The sequence below is a fragment of the Sinohyriopsis cumingii genome, chromosome 15, assembly GCF_028554795.1.
Source record: "Sinohyriopsis cumingii isolate HCF-2022 chromosome 15, ASM2855479v2, whole genome shotgun sequence".
Classification (NCBI taxonomy): Eukaryota; Metazoa; Mollusca; class Bivalvia; order Unionida; family Unionidae; genus Sinohyriopsis; species Sinohyriopsis cumingii.
This window is the reverse complement of record NC_142975.1, coordinates 110,941,359-110,966,132: the sequence shown is the minus strand read 5'-3', so window position 1 is coordinate 110,966,132 and position 24,774 is coordinate 110,941,359. Positions and strand designations below refer to the sequence as shown.

General features: G+C 40.5%; 1 protein-coding gene across 1 annotated transcript in view; it reads left to right on the top strand.

Annotated features, from left to right (window-relative positions):
• The window catches only part of LOC149782479 (alkaline phosphatase, tissue-nonspecific isozyme-like), a 66,717-nt gene that overhangs the window by 26,451 nt on the left and 15,492 nt on the right, over positions 1-24,774 (top strand). The window contains exon 6 of the mRNA XM_089935145.1: positions 958-1,060. Coding sequence (XP_089791271.1) covers positions 958-1,060 — 103 coding nt within the window. The remainder of the gene's footprint in view (positions 1-957; positions 1,061-24,774) is intronic.

Below are 24,774 nucleotides of genomic sequence, written 5' to 3'. Positions count from 1 at the left end.
AACAAGCATCGCCAAAAGGAAAAAAAATGGGGCGAAGAAAATTACACAGGAATTCATCATAACCGTAATAGCAACAATACAAAGACTAATGGAAACCCTCAAGGATCTGCTGCAGACAACAAAAACAGAAGAAAGAATAGGAGACTTGTTAGAATACAAGACAAGAACAGATGGAGGAAAGAAAAGAGAAGAAACAAGGAAATCGAAAGATGAAAAGAAACTGTGTTTAACCTCTCTAAGCGAATTATAACTAATAGTGATTACATTCTTCTAGGTAAGGGATTATCATACTGTCTGAAAACCAAGGTGCATGATAATATTAATTTAGCAGAAGCATTTTTCAAATACACAAGATCATAAAAATTTAAATAATTTTTCTCACAATCACGTACATATTCACAATATTAAAGTAGGTTTCATATACAAAGTAAGCCCTTTTACGATAAAAAAGAATCAACATTTACACCTTCCAGTGGACGAGATATTTATCTCAATTTTTATATTGAAGCAACTAAACAAGAAAATTTAAATAGCAGTCCTAAAAGAAAACATTTTACAAACATATCTAAAGAAGAACTAAATTCTTTACGTACCTTATCACAAGACGTAAGTATTATTATTAAAAAAGCCGATAAGTCTAGTACCATAGTAATAGTGAATAAGAAGGATTATATTAATGAAGTAGAAAGACAATTAAATGATGAAGAATACTATACAAAACTTTCCTTTAATCCTACTGAAGAAATTAAAGAAAAAATAAGCAAATGTATTAATCAAATATATATACACGATTGCTCCATATATCATGAACTAGATATCTTGACATTTTGTTGTTGTTGTTGTTGTTATGGTTGTTTTATTTTCTTCATTCCCATTCATTTTTATTTTTATTTTTTTTTTTAAATATTCTTTTACAGCAACATAAAGTAAGGTAAAGGATGGTTGACTGTTTTTCAGGCATGGTCCGAGGATAAAGACGCGCGGAATAAACCCCACAGCTACGTCTGGAACAAACAACAGTTTGATAATGTGGACCCAAGAAGTACAGATTATTTATTAGGTAATTACATTTTTATTACTTTGGCAATTCATGCAGTATTTATTACATTTATATTACGTTTGTAATACATGCTGTATTTATTAGATAATTACATTTATAAGTAGTAAAGGGGGATACATTAGCGACAATGGGAATTAGCATTACAGACCCCCCTGGGACAGATTAGCGACAAGGGAAATTTAACATGGAGAAAAATCGTGGGTCAGATTAGCGACAAGGGAAATTAACATGGGAATAAATCGTGGGTCACTCTAGCGACAAGGGGAATTTAACATGGAACTATAATGTGGGTCTGTCTAGCGACAAGGGGAAATTAACATGGGAATAGGGGACTGTATAGCGTCAAAGGAATTTAAACAGGGTGGGTCTGTCTAGCGACAAGGGGAAATTAACATGGGGAATAGAGTTTGGGCTTTTGGGATTTTTTTTTTAAATTTAAATTTAAATTTAAATTTAAAAAAAGGGGTAGGCAATGGAAAGGCTATCTCTTTTCGAGAAATATGGGGGCCCTGAAAAGGGCCTTTGGATTTATGTTAATATGCCCTTAACATAAAGGGCATCTGTGGCATCTTCTTGTCCTCAAGCTGCGTCTTACAGCAGGGCCATACATCAGAGTCCTCTTGAGGCAACCTTGTCTCTCTATGTAGACTCTTCGTATCCACAAACTGCTGGTGGTCCTGTGGACAACGGTCCACTTGGATTGGACATACATGAGCATGTCCGTCCTGAACATCATTGAAGACACGAAGGTGGAAGATTCAACGTCAGTCCACATCTTGCGGCTACGAGAATAGCTGAGTGAGTGATTGCACTGAACTGCGCTTATTTATAGGTACAGGTAGGATTGAAACGGATTGAGTTCATTCACCAATCCAAACACGCGTTACAAAATTCAGTCAGCCCGCATCCAATCCGAAGAGAGCAGTCTGTGACGTCACGTAGTCTATATAGATTTGCTAGCGCTTGTGTGCAGTCAATCTATGCGACAGTGATTCAACATGACGGAAACTCAGAAAACGATCCATTGGGGTGCACCAGCAGGGGAGACTGCCCAAGGGAACCCGGACTTACTTTCAGAAGAGGTACATTGGGATTTTGTGGATTTTCTCTCCTCGCAAGAATTTGTTCCGGAACCTTCGTTACCATCTTCATTACCGCAAGTGGAGAATTTTAGACAGAGACAGAAAGAAGAATTGGAGAAATTTATACAACGACAAAAGGAAGCGGAACAAGCTTTTCTCCTACAGCAACAGCAACAGCAACAAGAAGAGGTAAGAAAAAAACAACAGCAACAACAGCAAGAAAAAGTAGCAGCAAAGAAACAAGAGGGTGAAAATCAAACGGCTACGGTACTGTTGGACATTTTAGCGGAGTTAAGAAGTCTGAAACAAATGTATCAGACTTCTTTATCACGACCGAAGAGAATACGACCTTCCCGAGCTAAACACGCCAACCCTGTGACTAAGCCTATCGTACCACCCTTAGTGATTTCAACCCAATCATCAGAAGTAGGCCTTGGCCGTGGCAAAGGCTTAAGGCAGTTAAAGTTGATTGGTTAAACTCACCCCTACACCAAAATAAAAAGGCCCTTTTCAGGGCCACCCACATTTCTCGAAAAGAAATACAATTTCAATTTGCCAATCACTCAAAAATAAACCCCACCCATTTTACCTTATAGTACGTGTCTGTGTATGAGTGCGTGAGTGTAGCTTCTTATTTTAAAATCAAAACTCAAAGACACTTACCTTATATCATTCATGTATTCTTTTATCCATTTTTTTACAATCCAATTCACAATTCACCACAGAACACTTTAATTAAAAGTTCATTGACTTCTTCTTTCTCCTTGTTTAGTCTCTCTGTTTTTTGAATTTCTTCACCGTCTTTTCCTCATTTTCTTCCCTTCTTCTTTTCTTCTCCTGTTTCTTTGCTTCTTTTAAATAGAATTGTCTTCTTTCTTCCTCTTCTTCCTCTGAAGAATCCCTCTCTTCTTTCGAAGAATCCCTCTCTTCTTCTGAAGAATCCTTCTTTTCTTCTGACTCCTCTTGTTTCTTTCTTGGGCAATCTGGAGACCAATGTCCTTTTTCTTGACAATAATAACAGGTATCTTGACTTTTGTCTTTTTTAGCCCCTGTTTTTTTTCTTTTTTGACGGTCTGGACACTCTGAAGACCAATGCCCTTTCTTCTGACAGATATAGCAAGTATCTTGACTTTTATCTCGAAAGGAAGGAGAGTAGTCCGTCGGCTGGTCTGAAGAGAATTTTCTAATGACCCCTCGCAAAGCTCTGACGAAACGTTCCATCTGGGTAGTCTCTTCCATCGTTGTGCTCGGCTTGAGAGTGAAATCAATAGTGAAAGGACAAGACACACACCCTTTTTATATACGCTGGTTTGCCAAGACTATAAATTAGTCTATGGTGTTTAAACTTGAGTCATTTGACGTTTTGCACTCAAGATGAAACGATCCCATTCATTCGAGAAGAAAGAAGAAGAAGAAGAAAGTAAGAGGCAGAAACGTGATCTATCTCCTCGTACCAGGGCTGAAATCTTGGCACAAATTCATGCCAGTGATTTTGAAGAGGACATGAGTGAACCAGAATCCGAACCCTCTAAACCAAGTTCACCACCCTTAGTCAACCCTGAAAAGTACTATTCCATTCGAGAGAAGGAAAAGCGCTCCTCTAGAAAATTTAGAACCACGGCTTACACCTACACGGTGAAGTTTAAAGATTTCAAGGCCGACGTACCCTTGGAGAAAGCAGAAGGGTTTATCACCGAGATGTGGGATTCTTTGCTCACCGCACTCAAGCGACAATGTCAAGCCAAAGAAGACGATCGCTTGACACTATCGATAGATCACGACGGTTTGAAATCCCCTGTTTGGATCGAGTTTAGCAGACCCGCAGAACTGACCCCTTCCAAAGTCATGGACAAGATTCAACACGTACAACAATCTAATGACCAGTTTGACATCACCGATGGTAAAGCCACACTGAAAATGGCCCACGTCTCTCCTCCTCAAGGAACTGGATGCAAAAAGATGTTATTGGTGGACGACCTTCGCAACACCAAAAAGAGTCTCGTCCGAATTAACAACCCTCAAGACCAGATGTGTTTAGCCCGTGCCATCGTGGTGGGACGAACCTATGCCAACAAGAACGACACGGTAGAATGGAAAAGAACCTGGAAAACTATTCAACGATGCGATCGAGCCAAACAACGAAATGAAGCAGAACTCCTGTTGCAACAAGCCGGACTGTCCAAAGACACACCCTGTGGCATTCCTGAGATGCAAAAATTGCAAGATGCCCTAGCTCCACGCTACACCTTGAAAGTGCACCCTCAAGAAATGCGCGGGTCTCTGTTGTTTCGAGGCCAAGACTTTAAGGACGGAAAATACATTCATGTCTATCATCACGATGACCATTTCGATACCATTACCAGTATCACTGGATTCCTGGGATACGGTTATTACTGTGAGAAATGTGACCATGGTTATAACAATCGAGAGCAACACAAGCATTGTGGATTGAAATGTTCAGGATGTTTGGCCTCTTCACCCTGTCTGAGCGAAGAACCAGTGCCTTGTTCAACTTGTCTGCGCACATTTGTCAGCCCTACCTGTTACCAACAACATCTGAAAACGCAAGGTTCACAGAAGAAATGTGCTTGTCAACTCCTGAGATTGTGCTCTACGTGTGAACAAGTCATACGTACCAATAATACCAAGGCACACGTATGTTCAGGAAAGAAAAAATGTCACATTTGTCACCACATCGTGGACTTGGAACACCAATGCTACGTGCAAAAATACCAACCCTCACCAAAGAAAGAGGACGGTCACAAGAAGAAAGGCAATTTCATCTTTTTCGATTTCGAATGCATGCAAGAGACTGGCATTCACATTCCTAATTTCTGCGTGGCTCATCGAGCGTGCGAGAAGTGTATTCAAGAACCTATCTTCAGTCATTGCCCTCACTGCAGCAAGATTCCTGGAGGACGTGAAAAAATCTTTCGGGGACCAAACACGTTAGCCGATTTTGCCCAATGGGTCTTAGACCCCATCGACAAGACGTGGAGCCAAGAGGACATCGAACGTTACGGAGATTGTCATCGTCATGCCAAGGTGATGGTTCACAATTTTTCCGGATACGATGGACAGTTTCTTCTCAGATACTATACGGAACAAGGCACCGAACGTCCTAAAGTGACTTTGAACGGAGCCAAAATCATTTTCATGCAAGTGGGACAAGTACAGTTTAAAGATTCGATGAGTTACTTGGCCATGCCTTTGAGCCGAATGCCTAAAACGTTTGGAATGACAGAAATGGCTAAAGGGTACTTTCCACACTTTTTCAATACGGAATCCAATCAACACGCCGTTCTACCCCATTTGCATGAGGCTCACTATTACGACCCCGACAACATGCGTACCGAACAACGAGAAGCTTTCTACGCTTGGTACCAGGCTCACGCCTCGGACCCTTTCGACTTTCAGGAAGAAAGGCTAAAGTATTGTCGTTCCGACGTGGACATTTTACGGCGTTGCTGTGGAAAATTTCGAGAACTGTTCATGGAACACGGAGGGGTCGATCCTTTGAAAGAAGCTTGCACCATTGCCAAAGCGTGTTCCTTAGTGTACCGCCAACGATTCATGCCTGAAAACACCGTGGCTGTCATCAGTCCTCAAACGACCCACTATGTCAAGCGTCAATACTCGGTCAAAGCCCTACGTTGGTTACATTACTTGTGCGACAAGGAAGACAAATGGATTCAGCATGCCCGCAACGGAGGAGGCGAAAAGACCATCGGAACGTATTCGGTAGATGGCTGGGACTTAGAAAACCCCAAGATCGTGTACGAGTTTAACGGTTGCTTATTTCACGGATGTCCCGTCTGCTACCCTGACCGTGACACTAAAAATCAGTTTTTGCAACGAACCATGGAAGACTTGTACCAGGACACTTGTCAGCGACGCCTAAAGTTAGAACAGCAAGGATACCAAGTGGTGGAAATGTGGGAACACGAGTACGATCACCGTTTGAAAACCGATCCCGAGTTTAAACGCCTCGTGGAAAGTTACCAGTTCATGGACCCGCTGAACCCGAGGGATAGTTTGTACGGAGGAAGGACCAATGCCACCTGTTTGCTGTACCAAGCCAACGAAGAGAAAGGAGAAGAAATCAAATACTTGGACGTGTGTTCGCTGTATCCCTACGTGTGCAAATATTGTCGCTTTCCTGTAGGGCACCCGCAATTGTTGACGGAACACATCGACCTGAAAAACATTCGACAATACGAAGGCTTGATCAAGTGCAAAGTTTTGCCTCCCACGAACCTATACCATCCCGTCTTACCTCACCATTGTCAAGGCAAACTGATGTTTCCCTTGTGCCGTACTTGTGCCGAAACGTGCAACCAGGACCAACCTTGCCATCACAGCCAGGAAGAACGTGCCTTGACGGGAACCTGGGTCAGCGTGGAATTATTCAAAGCTCTGGACATGGGATACCAACTGTTAGAAGTGTACGAAATTTGCCACTTTCCCAAGACACAACAGTACCACAAGGGTGACCCTACTCAGAAAGGCATTTTCGCCGACTACGTGGATGCCTTTTTGAAACTGAAGCAAGAAGCCAGCGGCTATCCTTCCTGGTGTCACACTCCCGAAGACCAAATACAATTCAAAGAGAAATACTATGCACAAGAAGGCATCTCTTTAGACCACATCGAAAAAAACGAAGGCAGGCGATCGTTTGCCAAAGTGATGTTAAATTGCTTGTGGGGTAAAATGGCACAACGACCGTGTTTACCCAAGACGGAATATTTGACAGAACCTTCCCGCTACTTCCAGATGATTCACGACAAAACCAAATACATGAAACACGTGGACGTCGTTCGAGAGGATTTGATCTTGGTCAATTACGAAGAAGATCTGGATTTTGTACAAGACGACCCTTTTGGAAATGTCATCATTGCGGCTTACGTGACAGCTCATGCTCGCTTAAAATTGTACGAAGCTTTAGAACTGTTAGAAGAACGCGTCCTGTACTTTGACACGGACAGTTGCATTTACATCCATCACCCGATTCAACAGCACCCTGACATCGAAGGAGACCGTTTAGGAGCCTGGACAGACGAGCATCCCGACGACAAGATTCTAAGTTTCGTCAGTGGCGGTCCCAAAAATTACGGCTACGAATACCGGGACAAACAAGGAGAAGTGCACACGACGTGCAAAGTGAAAGGACTGACTCTGAATCATCGTACCAGTCGAGTGGTCAACTTTGGGGTATTGAAAGAAGCCTTGCAATCGGGAGAGGATGGAAACTTTAAAGTGACCACCTATCAACCGAACAAGATTGTACGTTTACCCACTCACCACATCGTCAGTCGACCCTTGGAAAAAGTCTATCAAATTGTATACCAGAATCGAGTGCGACTTCCCAATCACTTCACCTTACCGTACGGTCACGTCGGTATTGGTCTGTATATGAAAAGGAACCCTAGGCAAGATCGATAGTTCATTGTTCATTGAAGTAACTTACCATGTCGTTGACGAAGAAGAAACCAGATTGGTTAGGAGTCAAATGTTGGACATCACCGAGACCAGGGTTTTGAGGCTTGGACACAAGAGGTGGCTCAGTATGCACGAGAGTTATTCAAGGAAAAAAGTTACTTTTCAACCTGTGTTAGTGACGGTGCCAGAAGAACCCGTCACCCAGGACAGGACTGTCGTGGACAGGCCTGAAAGACCCTTTCGGGAGGACACTTGTGTGACCTTACCCCTACTGTAGAACTGGTTAGAACTTTACCCAAAACATGTTGTACAGACATTTGTGTTTATTCCACGTTCATGGTTATCATGTGCCTTTTATTCTTGTACTTAAGCCTTTGGCTTTTATGGATTTTTGTCTTTCGTATTCATGTTTGAAAAAAAATTCAATAAACGTATTCTGAAAAAGTATATAAACTCTTGTCTTGTTTGTTTTTTTCGTGTCACAAGTGACATTTCTCACACCATGGCTACCTCTGCTGTCTCTGCTCCCTCTTCCTCTACTGTCAAAGTCATCGACGAACACTTAGATCGTGCCAGTTGGGAGGCTTTGTATCTTCGCCATCCCTTTAACATGCTCATTGCTGGACCTAGCGGTTCAGGCAAAACCGAATTCGTCAAACGTTTGATCGAACATAAACATCATTTGATCGATCGACCCCCTCAACGAATCGTGTGGTGTTACAAAGAGTGGCAATCGGCGTACAGCCTCTTGCGAGAAAGTCAAGGCGATTCCATCGTGTTTGTGGAAGGCATTCCTAAAGAAGACGACGGCATCGTCTCTGACTCCCGTCTAACCCATTTGGTCATTTTCGACGACATGTTAGGAGAAGACGAAGAAGAAATTAAACTGTGGTTCACGCGCAAAGGGCATCACCGTAATGCCAGTGTCGTTTACATCACCCAAAATTTGTTTCAACAAAGTAAAGCCCATCGCACCATCAGTCTCAATGCGCATTACGTGGTCTTGTTTAAAAGCCCTCGAGATAAATCGCAAGTGCAAGTCTTAGCCAAACAGTTAGGAACGCCTTGGCTGACTCAGGCGTACGACGATGCCACTCAAACACCACACGCCTATTTACTCGTCGATTTGAAACCTACGACTCCCGAGGATTTGCGATTTCGTACCCACTTGTTTCACCACTGGTGCCAAGACGGAGGGCCTGTCCTGTACACGTCTCCGTCCTCGACTTCATTTCACTCCCCATAAAAAAATCTATAAAAACCTCAGACCCTTTTTCGTCTGTCTCACACAGTGTGAACATGACGTCCCTTCAGTCGCATCTTCCCGTCAAATTGATTCGTGCCTTGTATGGCATCAGTCGAGAAAAAGATCCACAAACACGAGCTCGTGTCTTAGAAGCTAGTCTCAAAGAAGTCTTACGATGGTTCACGGTGACGGCACGTCAATTACTCCAAGGAATCATTCAGATTCCTCATCAAACCCAACGCTTTTTCGATCGAAACAAAGTCGCTTTGGTCCAACTGGCCGATCCCCGCATCGACACACAAACCAAAAAACAAATCATTTTGAAACATGGAGGGAGCGGTACTCTAGGAGGGGTCATCATTCGCTCACTTTTAAGATGGGATCCTAATGCCCCCAAAGTTATCCCCAAGACAAAAGTCCAAGGAAGCCCCAAGAAGAAAAAGAAAAAGACCAGGTCCCCAAGAAGAATAACTTCTCCAGTGGCAGGACCCTCCTCTGACCAGACACCACCACCCCGGAAAAAGAAAAGAAGCCCCCAGAAAAAGAAACAGAGAAAAAGTCCCCAGAAAAAGAAAAGTCCACAGAAGAAAACTAGTCGCAAGAGAGGCACCTCGGCCAGGACGCAACCTTACACTCGCAAACCACGACCTGCCACAGCGGTGACTGCGTCTCCGGCATCCTCACGTTTGTCCACTTCTCCGTTAATGACACCAGGAACTGAAGAGTACTTGGAGACGTTGATCACACCAAGAACTTCTCCGTTGATGACCCCCAAAAGAACTTCCCCAGTGGCAGGACCCTCCAATTTAGCGGCAGTGGCTGCTGCTCACAAAGTACCTTCTCCCAAAATCAAAGTCCATGAAAGATCGGGCATGTTACAAAGTTTACTGGATTTGTCCAAACAAGAACTGGCTCGATTTAGTCCGTTGCGTACCCCTGCACGACGTGTCATGCCTGTCCTCAAACTTATACGACGTCAAGACAATCAGTGGCGACGCGTTCCAGTATAAAAAAGACCTGTGACCAAGTCGGATATCAGTGTTTTTTGGTGCTCCTGAAGACTCAAAGATGTCACCCTCCAGAAAACCCCAAGGAAAGAAAAGGAAAGGATTGCCACCACGTTTAGCCAAACATGGGGACATGTTATCTGTCCTGTCCAAAGCTTCTCCACCCCTACGAAAAAACTCATTCAAACGGCCTCCAAAGAGGTCATCGATACCGTGTGCGAATGTTGTTTGAAAGTTTTGAAAGGCACGATCCCTTTGTCCAAACACCAGAAACAATGCTTAAGCAAGCATCGTCACGTTCTTCGCCAAATGGTTCGAAAGAAAATTCCCATTCGTCAAAAAAAGAAGATGTTAGTGCAACGTGGAGGTATTTTACCTCTCTTGTTAGGCCCCATACTGAAAGGAGTCTTGGGAACCATGTTGGGAGGACTGGTGGGAGCAAGATAAAAAGGCCTCGGATGTTCCAAGATCTCAGAATCGACTCCTGACAACCCCATGGAAGGACGAAAACTAGCTTTAGTACCTTACAAACGATGGATGGAATACCATCGGTGGCAAGAACAACACACCCCGCATTTACCTCCCAATCCCCATTTGAGCGAGATGTCCCAGTTACAACACGAATTGCAGTCCTTGATGGATCGCCAAGATTTGTCCGAAACAGAAAAATCGCAAAAGTACGGTCAACTCTTGCAACGACTGCAACTCTTTCACCAGAAAGCTTTAGACGAAACAGCTCTACCCACTCTGAAAGATTTTAAGACCTTGATGAAAAGTCCAGCACCATCACCAGTACCAGTACCAGTACCAGTACCACCAGTACCCGTGACCAAGACAGAAATAGGAGAAGAAGAGGAAGGGTTTCAAACTCCACCAGAAAAAGTACGCAAGTTAACAACACCACCTACCTCCAGAATTGAATGGATTAAAAAGATGATAACCACCCCTTCTTCCTCACAAGAGAAAAAGAAAGTGAAGACAGAAGTGAAGACAGAAGTGAAACAAGAACCGATATCCCCCGCTCAGACATCCTTCTCCTCTTCGACACCTATTGCTGGCCGCACACGCAAAGCATTACAATCCAAGAAAATACCCCAAGAGAAAAAGAGTAGCATCCTCCAAGAGTGGGTGTCTTATTAACACACCAACCAACACAAAAAAATGGAAAAAGTCTTAGCCAGCATTTACTACGATCCCTCCCATCCTGCAGGTTACGCAGGAGTTCAAAAATTGTATCGTGCTGCCAAAACGCGACTGAAAAGTCTCCGTTTACCTCAAGTGCAACGATGGTTACAAGAACAAGCTACCTACACTTTACACAAACCCATTCGACGCAAGTTTGCCAGAAGTCGCACCCGAGTGGAAGGCATCGATCATCAATGGCAAGCCGATTTAGCCGACGTCTCTCATTTGGCCAGCTACAATCGTGGCTACAAATATTTGTTTTGTGTCATCGACGTCTTCTCCAAATTTGCCTGGGTCGTGCCCTTGACTTCCAAATCGAGCAGCGAGTTAGTGCGAGCCCTGCAACGGGTGTTGAAACAAAGCGGTCGTCACCCTCTTCGATGGCAAACGGACAAAGGCACCGAATTTCTGAACCAAGCTTTCCAAAAAGAATTAAAGAAACGTGACATTCATTTTTTTACCACCGAGAATCCCGAAACCAAAGCCAGCATCGTGGAACGTTTTCAACGCACTTTGAAAGAACGCATGTGGAAATATTTTACGCATCACCACACTCTGAAGTACATCGACATCTTACCGCACCTGGTGCAAGCGTACAACCAATCTTACCATCGAAGCATCGGACGTGCCCCGCAAGACGTGACTCCCGACAACGAAGTGCTGGTGTTTGAGCGCCTGTTTGGTACGTCCCCGACGAGGGCTGTCCCCAAGAAAAGTGGAGAGTTGGCCGTAGGAGATTGGGTGCGCATTGGCAAAACCAAACGCACTTTCGACAAAGGTTACTTACCTAACTGGACGACCGAATTGTTTCGCGTCACTGGACGAGTGCATGGCCGTCATCCTGCCGTCTATAAATTGGAAGACATGAACGGAGAAGTGCTCAAAGGAACGTTCTATTTGCCCTAGTTACAACGTGTCACCAAAAAAGAAGACGACGTGTACGACATCGAAAGCATTCTCGAACGCAGAACCGGTAAAGTGGGCAAACGACGTGTCAAAGAAGTCAAAGTACGTTGGAAAGGATATCCACCCAGTTTCGATTCTTGGATCGACGCTTCGCAAGTCATCGACTATAAAAAGAAGTGACCATCATGCCCTTTCACACAGCAGACGCAGCTACGTCGACCACTCCTCCTTCACCTAGTTCTTCTGTGCAAGATTTACAAAAACAACCCTTGTGGGTGTGGTGTGGAGAACGTGTGCCTAAAACGCAAATCGTCTTTTTCTGCCAAATCTTCGTGGTGTATTGTGTCATCGGGGCAGCCATTGCCAATTTGAGTTTGCAACAAGGAGACAAACAATTGTGGACCATTTTATTGAGCAGTTGCATCGGTTACCTGCTTCCTAATCCCTCCATGAAATTCACCTCGAACGGGAACCCCGGGAACCTTGTGTCCAGTGCCAGTGCCAGTCACCACTTCAATCACAACCAGAACCCCATTTTGGGCGGAGACACGCCTCTGACGTCCACTAAGCCCTCGGACAGCCACAGAACTCTGGAATTATGAGTCACCAAAACCAATTTTACTTAACCTTACCCAGTGACAGTTCCATGGAGGTGTTTCCCAAGAACACGTTGTGCTGTTACACGGCCAAATTACCTCAACCATCCAGTTAGATCACGAAGCCCATTGGGAAGTGGCTTTAGTAGAAATGATTCACCCGACCCAAGTCCTCAATGTCCTTCCCAATCAAAATTTTTTTGATGTGGAAGTTCATGACGAGCAAATGCAACAGTGGATGGATAGCAATGTCAAATATGACAAGAAAACCCGTACACAAAAGTACACCACCTATCACTTGTTCATTCCCCCAGGCTATTATTTTAGTGGTCAACATTTGGTCAGCACCATAACCTCCAGGTTTAATGTCGTGTTTCTGAAAGCTTTGGAAAGTGTCAAAAAAAGTGTCACCATGGAGTACCACAAAGCAGCTCGTCGCTTCTTGATGAAATTTGAACGGAGTAAAATCATGTCCATTTTGTTTTGTCCTGAATTGTATGACATGTTGGGCGGAAACATGGACATGAGAAAGACCATGATCAAGAAAAACGAATTACCCATCGTTTACGACAACGAGTCTTTTAGCAAGTTATTTCGTGCCCCGGTAGAACTGAACCAAGGACTGAATTTGATGTTCGTGTATTCCGATGTGGTGGAGTACAACGTGGTGGGACACACCTCCGTACCGTTACTGCGTGTCATTCCTTTCAAAGTGGATTCTGCCACGAACACTGACGAGGAAGGTGGAAACACTTACCACGTCCAACGCGAATTTGTCCATCCTCACTATTTGCCTGTCAGTAAGTCGTATTTGGACACGGTCAACATTGCTATAAAAGGAGATCTGGGACAAAATATTCCATTCACCAAAGGAAAAGTCACGGTGAAACTCCATTTTCGAAAACGGTTCTCTCACGACTCTTAAGTCATGTATCCAGTGTACCGAGGGGTTGCTCGACAGCGAGGACACGGCTTAGGAGACATGTTAAAATCGGCCTTTCGTTCGGTGGCCCCGGTGTTGAAACCGATGGTGACACGCGGATTGCACGCCTTGAAAGATGTGGCACTGACGCAAGGCAAAGAATTTCTCCAAAATGTCATCATCGACAAACAAAACCCTAAAGAAGCCTTCATGAGGGCAGGCAAAAATGTCTTGCTGCAAACGGGAAAAGACATTTTAGGCCAACGAGAAACACCTATAAATGCCCTGCACGCTACCGAGTCAGGCATTCAGCAAGGACAAGGCAGAAAGAGACGACGAAGAAAACACCCTTTCACCAGACTTCAAGCGAGAAAGGCCAAGAAAAGAAGAACCGTTCGAGACTTAGACGTTTTAGTTTATTGAGAAAAGAGACAAAAAAAAATGATGCACCGAGAATCTTGCGCTTGTTCCAAGACGGAACTGGATCTGTTTGCCATGCCACCCACGATGATGACGATGCAAGAATCCCAGTGGGTGGAATTTCACCCCGTCTCCTCACTGACCGATTCCGCTCCCATCGAGTTTGAAATCAAAGGACAGCCCGAAGATTACATCGATCTGAATAGCAGTTACTTGTACCTGAAAGTCAAAATTCTAGATAAGACTGGAGGTGCTATAGACGATGAAGCAGTAGCTCCCGTCAACAATTTCATGCATTCCTTGTTCAGTGGAGTGGACTTGTACTTGAATAACAAACTGGTCAGTAGCAGCATGGATACTTACCCTTATCGTGCCTACCTGGAAAATCTCTTGACGTACGGAATAGATGCCAAGAACACTCATCTCAATGCCTGTGTGGTATGGGAAGCTGACGAACCTACCAAGTTTGAAATATTGGAAACTGATGAAAAGAAAGACAACAATGATGGATTTGTAGAACGAAGAAAGAGAATCACGGGAGCCGACACAAGTTTAGAACTGATGGATCGTTTGCATTTGGACATGTGGTTGCAAGAAAAGTATTTGCTGAACGGGGTGGATGTCCGCCTGAGACTGAATCGTAGCAGTGCCGCTTTCCATTTGATGGCTGATAGTGACGGTTACAAAACCAAAATCCTAGAAGCCAGACTCTACGTACGCCGTGTGGAAGTGTTACCTAAAGTGGGAAACGACATCAGTCAGACGTTGAGCAGAACGACTGCCAAGTATCCCATACGACGCGTGGAAGTGAAAACCTTCACCATTCCCAAGGGACAGCGATCCATGATCGAAGATCATCTGTTCCAAGGACAGTTACCCAAACGTTTGATCGTTGGTATCGTCGAGAATACAGCCTTCAACGGAGCTGCCGAAAAAAATCCTTTCTACTTTCAACACTTTGGCGTGTCCAAAATCGAAGTCAGTCGCGATGGCAAGACCTTGTGTACCCGACCTGTCGAACCTGACTTTACCAAGAAGAATTACTTGAGATCGTACTTGTCCCTGTACGAAGGCACCGGACAGTTAGGAACCAATACCAGTCACGGTATTACGTACGAGGATTATGCAGGAGGCTACGCTTTGTGGGCTTTCGATTTCACTCCAGACCAAGGCAGCGACGAGGGACATTTCCACCCTATAAAATCCGGCCAGATTCGTGTGGAAATTCAGTTTAAAGACCGAGACCCTGATGAAACGGTGAACGTCATCCTGTATGCAGAATTCGATAATACCATAGAAATCAACAGTTTGAGAGAAGTCATCCTAGATTACTAGAAACCATGGAAGACTGTTATCCCTCTTTACCTAGTGGAGAAACGTTTAGTGTTGGATTATTGTTAAAAAATGTTAGAGTTCTTGTTGTTTAGTGTTAAGTGATTTTTGAATAAAAAAATGTTGTGTTTTGAAAAAAATTGTTTGATGTTATATTGTTGGATTATTGTTAAAAATGTTAGAGTTGTTGTTTAGTGTTAAGTGATTTTTGAATAAAAAATGTTGTGTTTTGAAAAAAATGCCTTTGTCTTTTGTTTAGCTATAAGAATGTTGGATTGATGCTCTTTCATTTCTTACTATCCCTCTCATGACACTCACTAAACTTTGCGACTCAAAAACCGTATGGGGGATGTTTTCCTTCACGTCCGCGCTTTGACTTTAAGAACCGGGTTGTTTCCAGTCTAACCATCCATTGTCGACTCATCCTCCTACGAAGATGTGCTCCAAACTAGCTAAACTCAACGAAGCCTACGTAAATTTGCATAGGGTCAGACACAGTCTGATACCGAAGCCAGAAGAAATAGAGAATGTGAGAATGTTAAAAATCACTGAAGACCTGATAGAAGAGCTCTTCAGAGAAGAAATGAACAGGGAAAAAGAAGAATGGACAGAGAAGTACAGACTTCAGAGACAGCAGCAACAACAACAACAACAAGAGCAGCAGCAGCAGCAACCTGAACCTGACAGAGGCTTTGTCGATTGCCGTATCGACACCAAAGAGTTCTTCTTTTCTTTCCGAAGAAGCAGACCTATCGCCAGAAAGTCTATCCTCAGAGGACATCGCATTCTTAGAAACTAAAAAAAGAATGCCATAGCAAACAAAAAAAAACCAGCCCTTTTCAGGGCTACCCCAATACTCTAGAAAAGAAATAACGATCGATTTGCCAATGTGTGTAGGTAGAATAGTGTGAAAATAAACACTAACTCTTTTTTAAAAAATGTGAGGGTATGTGTTTGTGTGTTAGTAAGTGCTTAAGTAAGTTGGTATGAATAGTAGATTAAAATCATGGTTTTTTTTGGTGTTTGAGGTGTATATTTGGAGTTAGATTGGATTGCTTTGCGTATGTGGATAGTCTAATGAAGTGATTTATAAAAAATTTTAAAATAGTGATGGGTAGCATAAAAAAGTGAGTGAGTGTTTCTTTTAGGTCCGCGCGTTGTTGTTTTTGGTCATGATGTAGGTAACATCAATTTTATGTTTTTTAGGGGGATGTTTTCCTTCACGTCCGCGCTTTCACTATAAATTGAAACTCGCTGGGCAGTCTAGCTACCCTTGTTGATTGATCGACACCAAAAATGAACACGAGACTGTCTAAACTGTTGGAACTTCATGTGCATCTGGAATATGCCAGGCGCCTGTTGAATGAACTGGCCGCGGAAGCCATTGTGGAGGAGGGAAGGATAAGAGAGGAGGAGGAAAGAACAAAAAAAGAAGAGGAGGAGAGAAGATATAAAGAAGAAGAAGAGGAAAGAAGATACAAAGAGGAGGAGAGAAGAAAAAAAGAAGAGGAGGAGGAGGAGAAGGAAAAGAAGAGAAGAAGAATAAATTTCAGAATCCCAGAGAGCGAAAATTGGGATTCTGAAGCGACATATCCTGCCTCTGCTCTCTCCCCCAAAAAAGTAAAAAGTAACTGGGGGATAAGATGTGTATGTGGCGCCAGGCCTGGAAGGTGCCACCATTAACCAGGTGTCCATGAAGTTCCAAAAAAACAGCCCTTTTCAGGGCTACCCAATACTCTAGAAAAGAAATAACGATCGATTTGCCAATATGTAGGTAGAGTAGTGTGAATATAAACACTAACTCTTTTCTAAGATAGTGTGAGGGTATGTGTTTGTGTGTTGGTGCTTGTAAGAGCTCAGGTATGTTTGCGTGAATAGTAGATTATGGGTTTCTTTATTGTTTCTTAGCGTATGTGGAGAGTATAGTTTGGGTTTTGTAAGCGCTCACGTACGATTGTGAGGATAGTAGATTATGGATTTTGTTTATTGTTTCTTAGCGTATGTGTTTGTGTGTTTGTGTTTGTGTGTTTGTGTTTGTACCCGCTCACGTAATATTGTGTGGATAGTAGATTATGGATTTGTTTATTGTTTCTTAGCGTATGTGTTTGTGTGTTTGTGTTTGTGTGTTTGTGTTTGTACCCGCTCACGTGCGATTGTGTGGATAGTAGATTATGGTATTTGTTTATTGTTTCTTAGTGTATGTGGAGAGTATAGTTTGGGTTTTGTAACCGCTCACGTACGATTGTGAGGATAGTAGATTATGGATTTTGTTTATTGTTTCTTAGCGTATGTGTTTGTGTGTTTGTGTTTGTGTGTTTGTGTTTGTACCCGCTCACGTACGATTGTGTGGATAGTAGATTATGGATTTGTTTATTGTTTCTTAGCGTATGTGGAGAGTATAGTTTGGGTTTTATTATATGAAATGAAAAAGTAGGGGATGTTTTCCTTCACGTCCGCGCGTTGTTTGGTCATGATCTAGGTAAGATCAATTTTACGTTTTAGGGGGATGTTTTCCTTCACGTACGCGCTTTAAGTATAAGAACCCACAGTATTCGTCGTTCAAACCATTCTGCAAAGAATAAAAAAAGAAGATGGCTTCTAACCAAATGGACAAAATACAAACATTACAAGACGTTTTAGACAACTTAGGAATGATGGAGCAGATGTTGATAAGACTGGTTGAAGACCATTATTCCTATAGTCCCCATCGTGTAAAGATGGAAATTAATAACTTAAAAAAGGTAAAGGACAAGATTAGTGGTGTCATGAAAGAGATAAAGGAGGAGAAGGAGGATGAAGAGGAAAGAATAAGAATAAGCAAATGGAACGAAAAGATTGAAAAAGAAGAAGAAAATGAGAAGAGGAAGAAAGAAGAGGAGGAAGAGAAGAAGAAAGAAGAGCAGGAGAAAAAGAAAGAGAAGAAGAGAAAGAGTGTTGGAGATAAAATAAGAACTTGGTGGAGAAAAAGAAGAAATTAGAAGCAGAAGAAGAAGAAGAAAACCCAAAGGCCCTTTTCAGGGCCAGCCATATTTCTCGAAAAGAGATAGCCTTTCCATTGCCTACCCCTTTTTTTAAATTTAAATTTAAATTTAAATTTAAAAAAAAATCCCAAAAGCCCAAACTCTATTCCCCATGTTAATTTCCCCTTGTCGCTAGACAGACCCACCCTGTTTAAATTCCTTTGACGCTATACAGTCCCCTATTCCCATGTTAATTTCCCCTTGTCGCTAGACAGACCCACACTATAGTTCCATGTTAAATTCCCCTTGTCGCTAGAGTGACCCACGATTTATTCCCATGTTAATTTCCCTTGTCGCTAATCTGACCCACGATTTTTCTCCATGTTAAATTCCCCTTGTCGCTAATCTGTCCCAGGGGGGTCTGTAATGCTAATTCCCATTGTCGCTAATGTATCCCCCTTTACTACTTTTATATTACTTTCGCAATGCATGCTGTATTTATTAGGTAATTACATTTATATTACGTTTGTAATACATGCTGTATTTATTAGGTAATTGCATTTATATTACTTTCGTAATTTATAAAATGACTGTATGTCACGTCAGTCGTACACTAAGTTCCAACCCCTATACCACGTAGCATCTGTGTTGGTGTATTATGACATTTATGATAAGAAAATTGGACCGCCTTAGAGACCTGACCAACCATAAGTTGGGTGACTGGTGGGCCGATAAATCAGCCCCTCACCCGTGATGATTTTGATTGGCGGTTTAGGGGCTGATATAGGCTATTCATTAAAGCTTGCAAAAATCGGCAGCCAAATTTTTCTGCAGTCATCGCAGTACATTTGATATACTTACCGGTATTTCTCGCCGCTTTGGAGCGACTATCGGCTGAAGGGTTCTTTTGGTGACACGTACATTATATTTCCGGAGCAAATCCTATGTTTGACGACTTGTAAATCCACGCGAAATAATACAACCCTCTGTCCTGTGGCCATTTTGAATTTCGCCCAAGATATGGTTGTTACCAAATACCAGCAAGTGTCTAAAGTATGCCCTGGTGTAAAAATTTATATTTCAGTGAACAGGTGACATCATACCCACATAACGTCCATCAGTCTCAAGACAGTTTTGCGGGTGGGGTATGATTTTTATCGGACTAGGTGACCAACACCGTTACATATTTGGTACGCTTATTTGTTTTTGAGGGAACTATTGTAACCGGAACTGAATAACTGCTTTGCCACTGAAACATAACCATTTCACACACGCGTTTGAAACACGATGAACAATGTATTGTATTCCCGTTATGACACTGTCAAGACGAAAGATTATTTGATTAGCATTTAAAAATACCGGTAGCTAGCTTTGTGGCAGCCATTAGTGTGTTATCTTTCGAGTAGGATGGGGGTGAGCTGTATGTAGTTTTCTTAGAAAATATATTTTAAAAGCTTCGAAGTTTGCTTTCTACGCTAAATCTTAGATATAATAACGTATGAATTTTTTTCTCATACTGGTCTATCTAGTCGACCATGACCATGACGTAATAATAATAATAATAATTATTATTATTATTATTATTATTATTATCATTATTATTAATTTCACTCACCTATGAGACATATCGGTACATCATGTGGTAAAATAAAGGTGTTTTAGTGTGTAATAGAAGAACATCGTATCATTTGGGAGTGTTATTCACACAAGTTATTATTAATGTATTGTTTCTAATTGGGTGGAATACAAACATCTATTACACAGCAATCACACAATGTAAATTAAAGAAAACCCTAAAACCTGCACAAAGTACACCTAAGTTTTGTGATATAGGTGTTGACTCTGGGTAGCTGGAGTTGATGATAAAATGACTTTTCTTATCTTTAAGGCTTTTATGGAAAAATTACTAAATTCATCATCAGAAGTTTTCATTTTGTATAAAAGCAATACATTTTTTCTAAAGTTGGATTAATATTTATATATAAAGATAGGTAAATATTTTTCTTCATGGAGAAGTTGGAAAAAAATTAAATTCATTGTCGATGTTACATTACAAATATGATGCCATCTTTCTTCATAACAAAATAGTTTCATATATTCCTGTATTACCCCTGATTTGCAAGTCAACCGCTCTAAGCATAGTGATTATGTAACAAGAAGATCTCCATCTCCTAACAATTTCGATGTCTTTGACGACTGAATTCTATTCTTAATGCCCCATAGCAACGCAGTTTCTCCATCGATTTAATCCCACTCTGAAGCTTTTGACTAAATATATCTTCACGTCTCTAACTAAAATATTCTATGAAATGTGTTTTCAGTGCATTCACATCTATGAAACATTCTATGAAATGTGTTTTCAATGCATTCACATATATGAAACATTCTATGAAATGTGTTTTCAGTGCATTCACATCTATGAAACATTCTATGAAATGTGTTTTCAGTGCATTCACATATATGAAATATTCTATGAACTGTGTTTTCAATGCGTTCACATCTATGAAATATTCTATGAACTGTGTTTTCAATCCATTCACATCTATGAAACATTCTAAGAAATGTGTTTTCAATCCATTCACATCTATGAAACATTCTATGAAATGTGTTTTCAATCCATTCACATCTATGAAATATTCTATGAACTGTGTTTTCAATGCATTCACATCTATGAAACATTCTATGAAATGTGTTTTCAGTGCATTCACATCTATGAAACATTCTATGAAATGTGTTTTCAATGCATTCACATCTATGAAACATTCTATGAAATGTGTTTTCAATGCATTCACATCTATGAAACATTCTATGAAATGTTTTTTCAATGCATTCACATCTTTGAAACATTCTATGAAATGTATTTTCAATGCATTCACATCTTTAACGTAAACATTCTAAGAAATGTGTTTTCAATGCATTCACATGTCTTACTAAAACATTCTAAGAAATGTGTTTTCAGTGCATTCACATCTATGAAACATTCTATGAAATGTGTTTTCAGTGCATTCACATCTATGAAACATTCCATGAAATGTGTTTTCAATGCATTCACATCTATGAAACATTCTATGAAATGTGTTTTCAATGCATTCACATCTATGAAACATTCTATGAAATGTGTTTTCAATGCATTCACATCTATGAAACATTCTATGAAATGTGTTTTCAATGCATTCACATCTATGAAACATTCTATGAAATGTTTTTTCAATGCATTCACATCTATGAAACATTCTATGAAATGTATTTTCAATGCATTCACATCTTTAACGTAAACATTCTAAGAAATGTGTTTTCAATGCATTCACATGTCTTACTAAAACATTCTAAGAAATGTGTTTTCAATGCATTCACATCTATGAAACATTCTATGAAATGTGTTTTCAGTGCATTCACATCTATGAAACATTCTATGAAATGTATTTTCAATGCATTCACATCTTTAACGTAAACATTCTAAGAAATGTGTTTTCAATGCATTCGCATGTCTTACTAAAACATTCTAAGAAATGTGTTTTTGATTCACATCTCTAACTAAAACATTCTAAGAAATGTGTTTTCAGTGCATTCACATCTATGAAACATTCTATGAAATGTGTTTTCAATGCATTCACATATATGAAACATTCTATGAAATGTGTTTTCAATGCATTCACATCTATGAAACATTCTATGAAATGTATTTTCAATGCATTCACATCTATGAAACATTCTATGAAATGTGTTTTCAATGCATTCACATCTTTAACGTAAACATTCTAAGAAATGTGTTTTCAATGCATTCGCATGTCTTACTAAAACATTCTAAGAAATGTGTTTTTGATTCACATCTCTAACTAAAACATTCTAAGAAATGTGTTTTCAGTGCATTCACATCTATGAAACATTCTATGAAATGTTTTTTCAATGCATTCACATCTATGAAACATTCTATGAAATGTGTTTTCAATGCATTCACATCTATGAAACATTCTATGAAATGTGTTTTCAATGCATTCGCATTTCTAACTAAAACATTTTAAGAAATGTGTTTTTGATTCACACGTCTAACTAAAACATTCTAAGAAATGTGTTTTCGATTCACATTTCTAACTAAATCATTCTCTCTAACTAAAACATTCTACGAAATGTGTTTTCGATTCACATCTCTAACTAAAAAATTCTAAGAATGTGTTTTCAATTCACATTTCTAACTAAAACATTCTATGAAATGTGTTTTCGATTCACATCTCTAATTAAACATTATGTGAAATGTGTTTTCGATTCACGTTTCTTACAAAAACATTCTAAGAAATGTGTTTTCAACGTTCACGCATGACTACATCAAATATTGCCAGATCCATACGCAAATAAAAACTTTCCAACATTGTTAGCCCAGTTATCACAATTTTCTCTTCATCTTAGTTGTAAATTGTAACATTATAAAGGAAATATGTTTTCTGGCAATTTACGAATTCTAAGCCAACATTTCATAATATTTTAATATGAAAAACAAAACGTATTCTGCATAATATTTCCTTTTTATTCATTATATACAGCTGCATTTGATGAAGACTTGGATATACCAAGAATTTATTTACAAACTGACAAAATAACATTTCAAAATCATTTTCATCATAAAACCACAAAATCGTATCCCCATAGTTAAGAATGGGAGCTATCTTCGAGTAAAACAGTTGAATTATTATACAATTACATGGATCTAGCTAAAGTTTGCAACATACCCGGTATATCATTGATACTTATCATATGATTCTATCTTTACCTCTGTTAGGCTATATAACTGCCTTTCATAACTTCTGAGATAGCCACCTCTGCGAAATACTATCAATCATGATTTTTCCATATTCACTTTAAATTTAGCATTTAAGTAATACACATGTAGTCTGCTGAGCATAGTTTGCAACTGGCGGGCAGCGTCAACAAAGACAGTTAAATTGTCTACATATATTAGTAAAAATAGTTCAAAAGTTTCTGCCGACACTTCCCCGTTTCCTTCAGCTAAAAAGGGGTCTGGATCGTTCAAAAATATAGAAAAGAGTAAATGCGATTAAACACAACCCTCGTATACACCTACAGGACAATGAAACACGTCAGCAATAAAATATTGGACTTAACACATTACATCATTGTAAATTGCCTTAATAATTCTCATATTATTTCCAGTAATATTTTCACCAACAAGCTTTTGATGCAGTAAATTCCTATCTTCCCTATCAAAAGCTTTTTCCATGTTCTATAAATTCTGCATATAATCTACTCATATGTTTTTTTTTATAAAAAGATATATAAAGATCGATGTCAGTTCTTCGCAAAGTAATTCATTTTCGTTAACCCATTCATTTATACTATTATTTAAAATCGCTTTTAATACTTTGTTCAATACAGATAGTACACTAATGCATCTTTAGCTGGCGGGTTCATTTGCATCACCTTTCTTCCGAATTTGTTTGGTTTTATTTGCTTTTGTGGGTTTAATGCCATTTTTTGAAATGATAGGCTATACATGGTGGCCAGTAGATTTGGCGGAGAAAGAACCCGGAAGGAGACCGAGAAGAACCATCTACCAATGGGAAGCTACTGGCAAGCCTTCTCACAAATCTGCGTGGGCCGAGTCGAGACTCAAATCAATACGGACAGATGTGAGATATCAGTGATCAACTCTCTTCCGAATTGGTAGGATTTGGTTTTGTGGCTTTAACGCCATTTTCAGCACAACAGAGGCTCTACGTGACGACTAGCAGACCAGAACCCACACGGACACATGTAATATTTCATGATCTGTCACTGCGAGCAATTTAGAACACTCGGCCACCAAGGGACCATTCCAGAATCGGTGTAATGATAGTTGTTGACCAGTATTATGAATAATGTCCCAGATCACATATTTTATTAAATAATATTGATAATATTGCTGCTTTTAAGTTGCCCGTACATATAAACAAATTGCTGGATAAACCATGTACTCTCTCAGGGTTGTCATGCTTCAGTTTATTCAGTGCTAGGATGACCACTTTTTCAAACGTTATTCTATCTGGAGCCGAGTGGTCAAACTATCGTCCAGCGAGCCAGATGTTGCCCACGGGTCAATTTTCGTGGCCCGCGTTCATGCAAAAATGTATCTCTATAATTATTGTATACTTACTTTAATATATCATGCAATGTCCCACGAACTTCACATTTTTAGTCCATGTGGTCCGAGGTGTTGAAGATGTTGGACCACCCTGATTTAGATTATCATGAACTGTTTGAATATTTACATTTTCCTGTAACCAGTCTACACAAACAGAGAAATGAAATCGTTCTGAAAAAATAGTTATACTGAGCTTCAGATGTCATAATGATTTGAGCATGACTATTCGGATTCTTTCCAAGGCGCGAGAAAAGTTGTATATCTTTAGAGTTGAATGCAGCTAAAAGTCTATTTTTTATTATTCATATTTCCATAAAATATATAATCTTCAAGTGACTCTATTTATGTCTTGTATTTTCAACTGTCTCTGAGATCTTAAGGCTTTGCTTTTAGCGTCTATCTGATATGTATACAACCAACAGTGACCTTCAGTTAGTCTCGTTGGTGATGTCACATCTAGGTGTTGCTTCCTGTTGACTGTTCTGC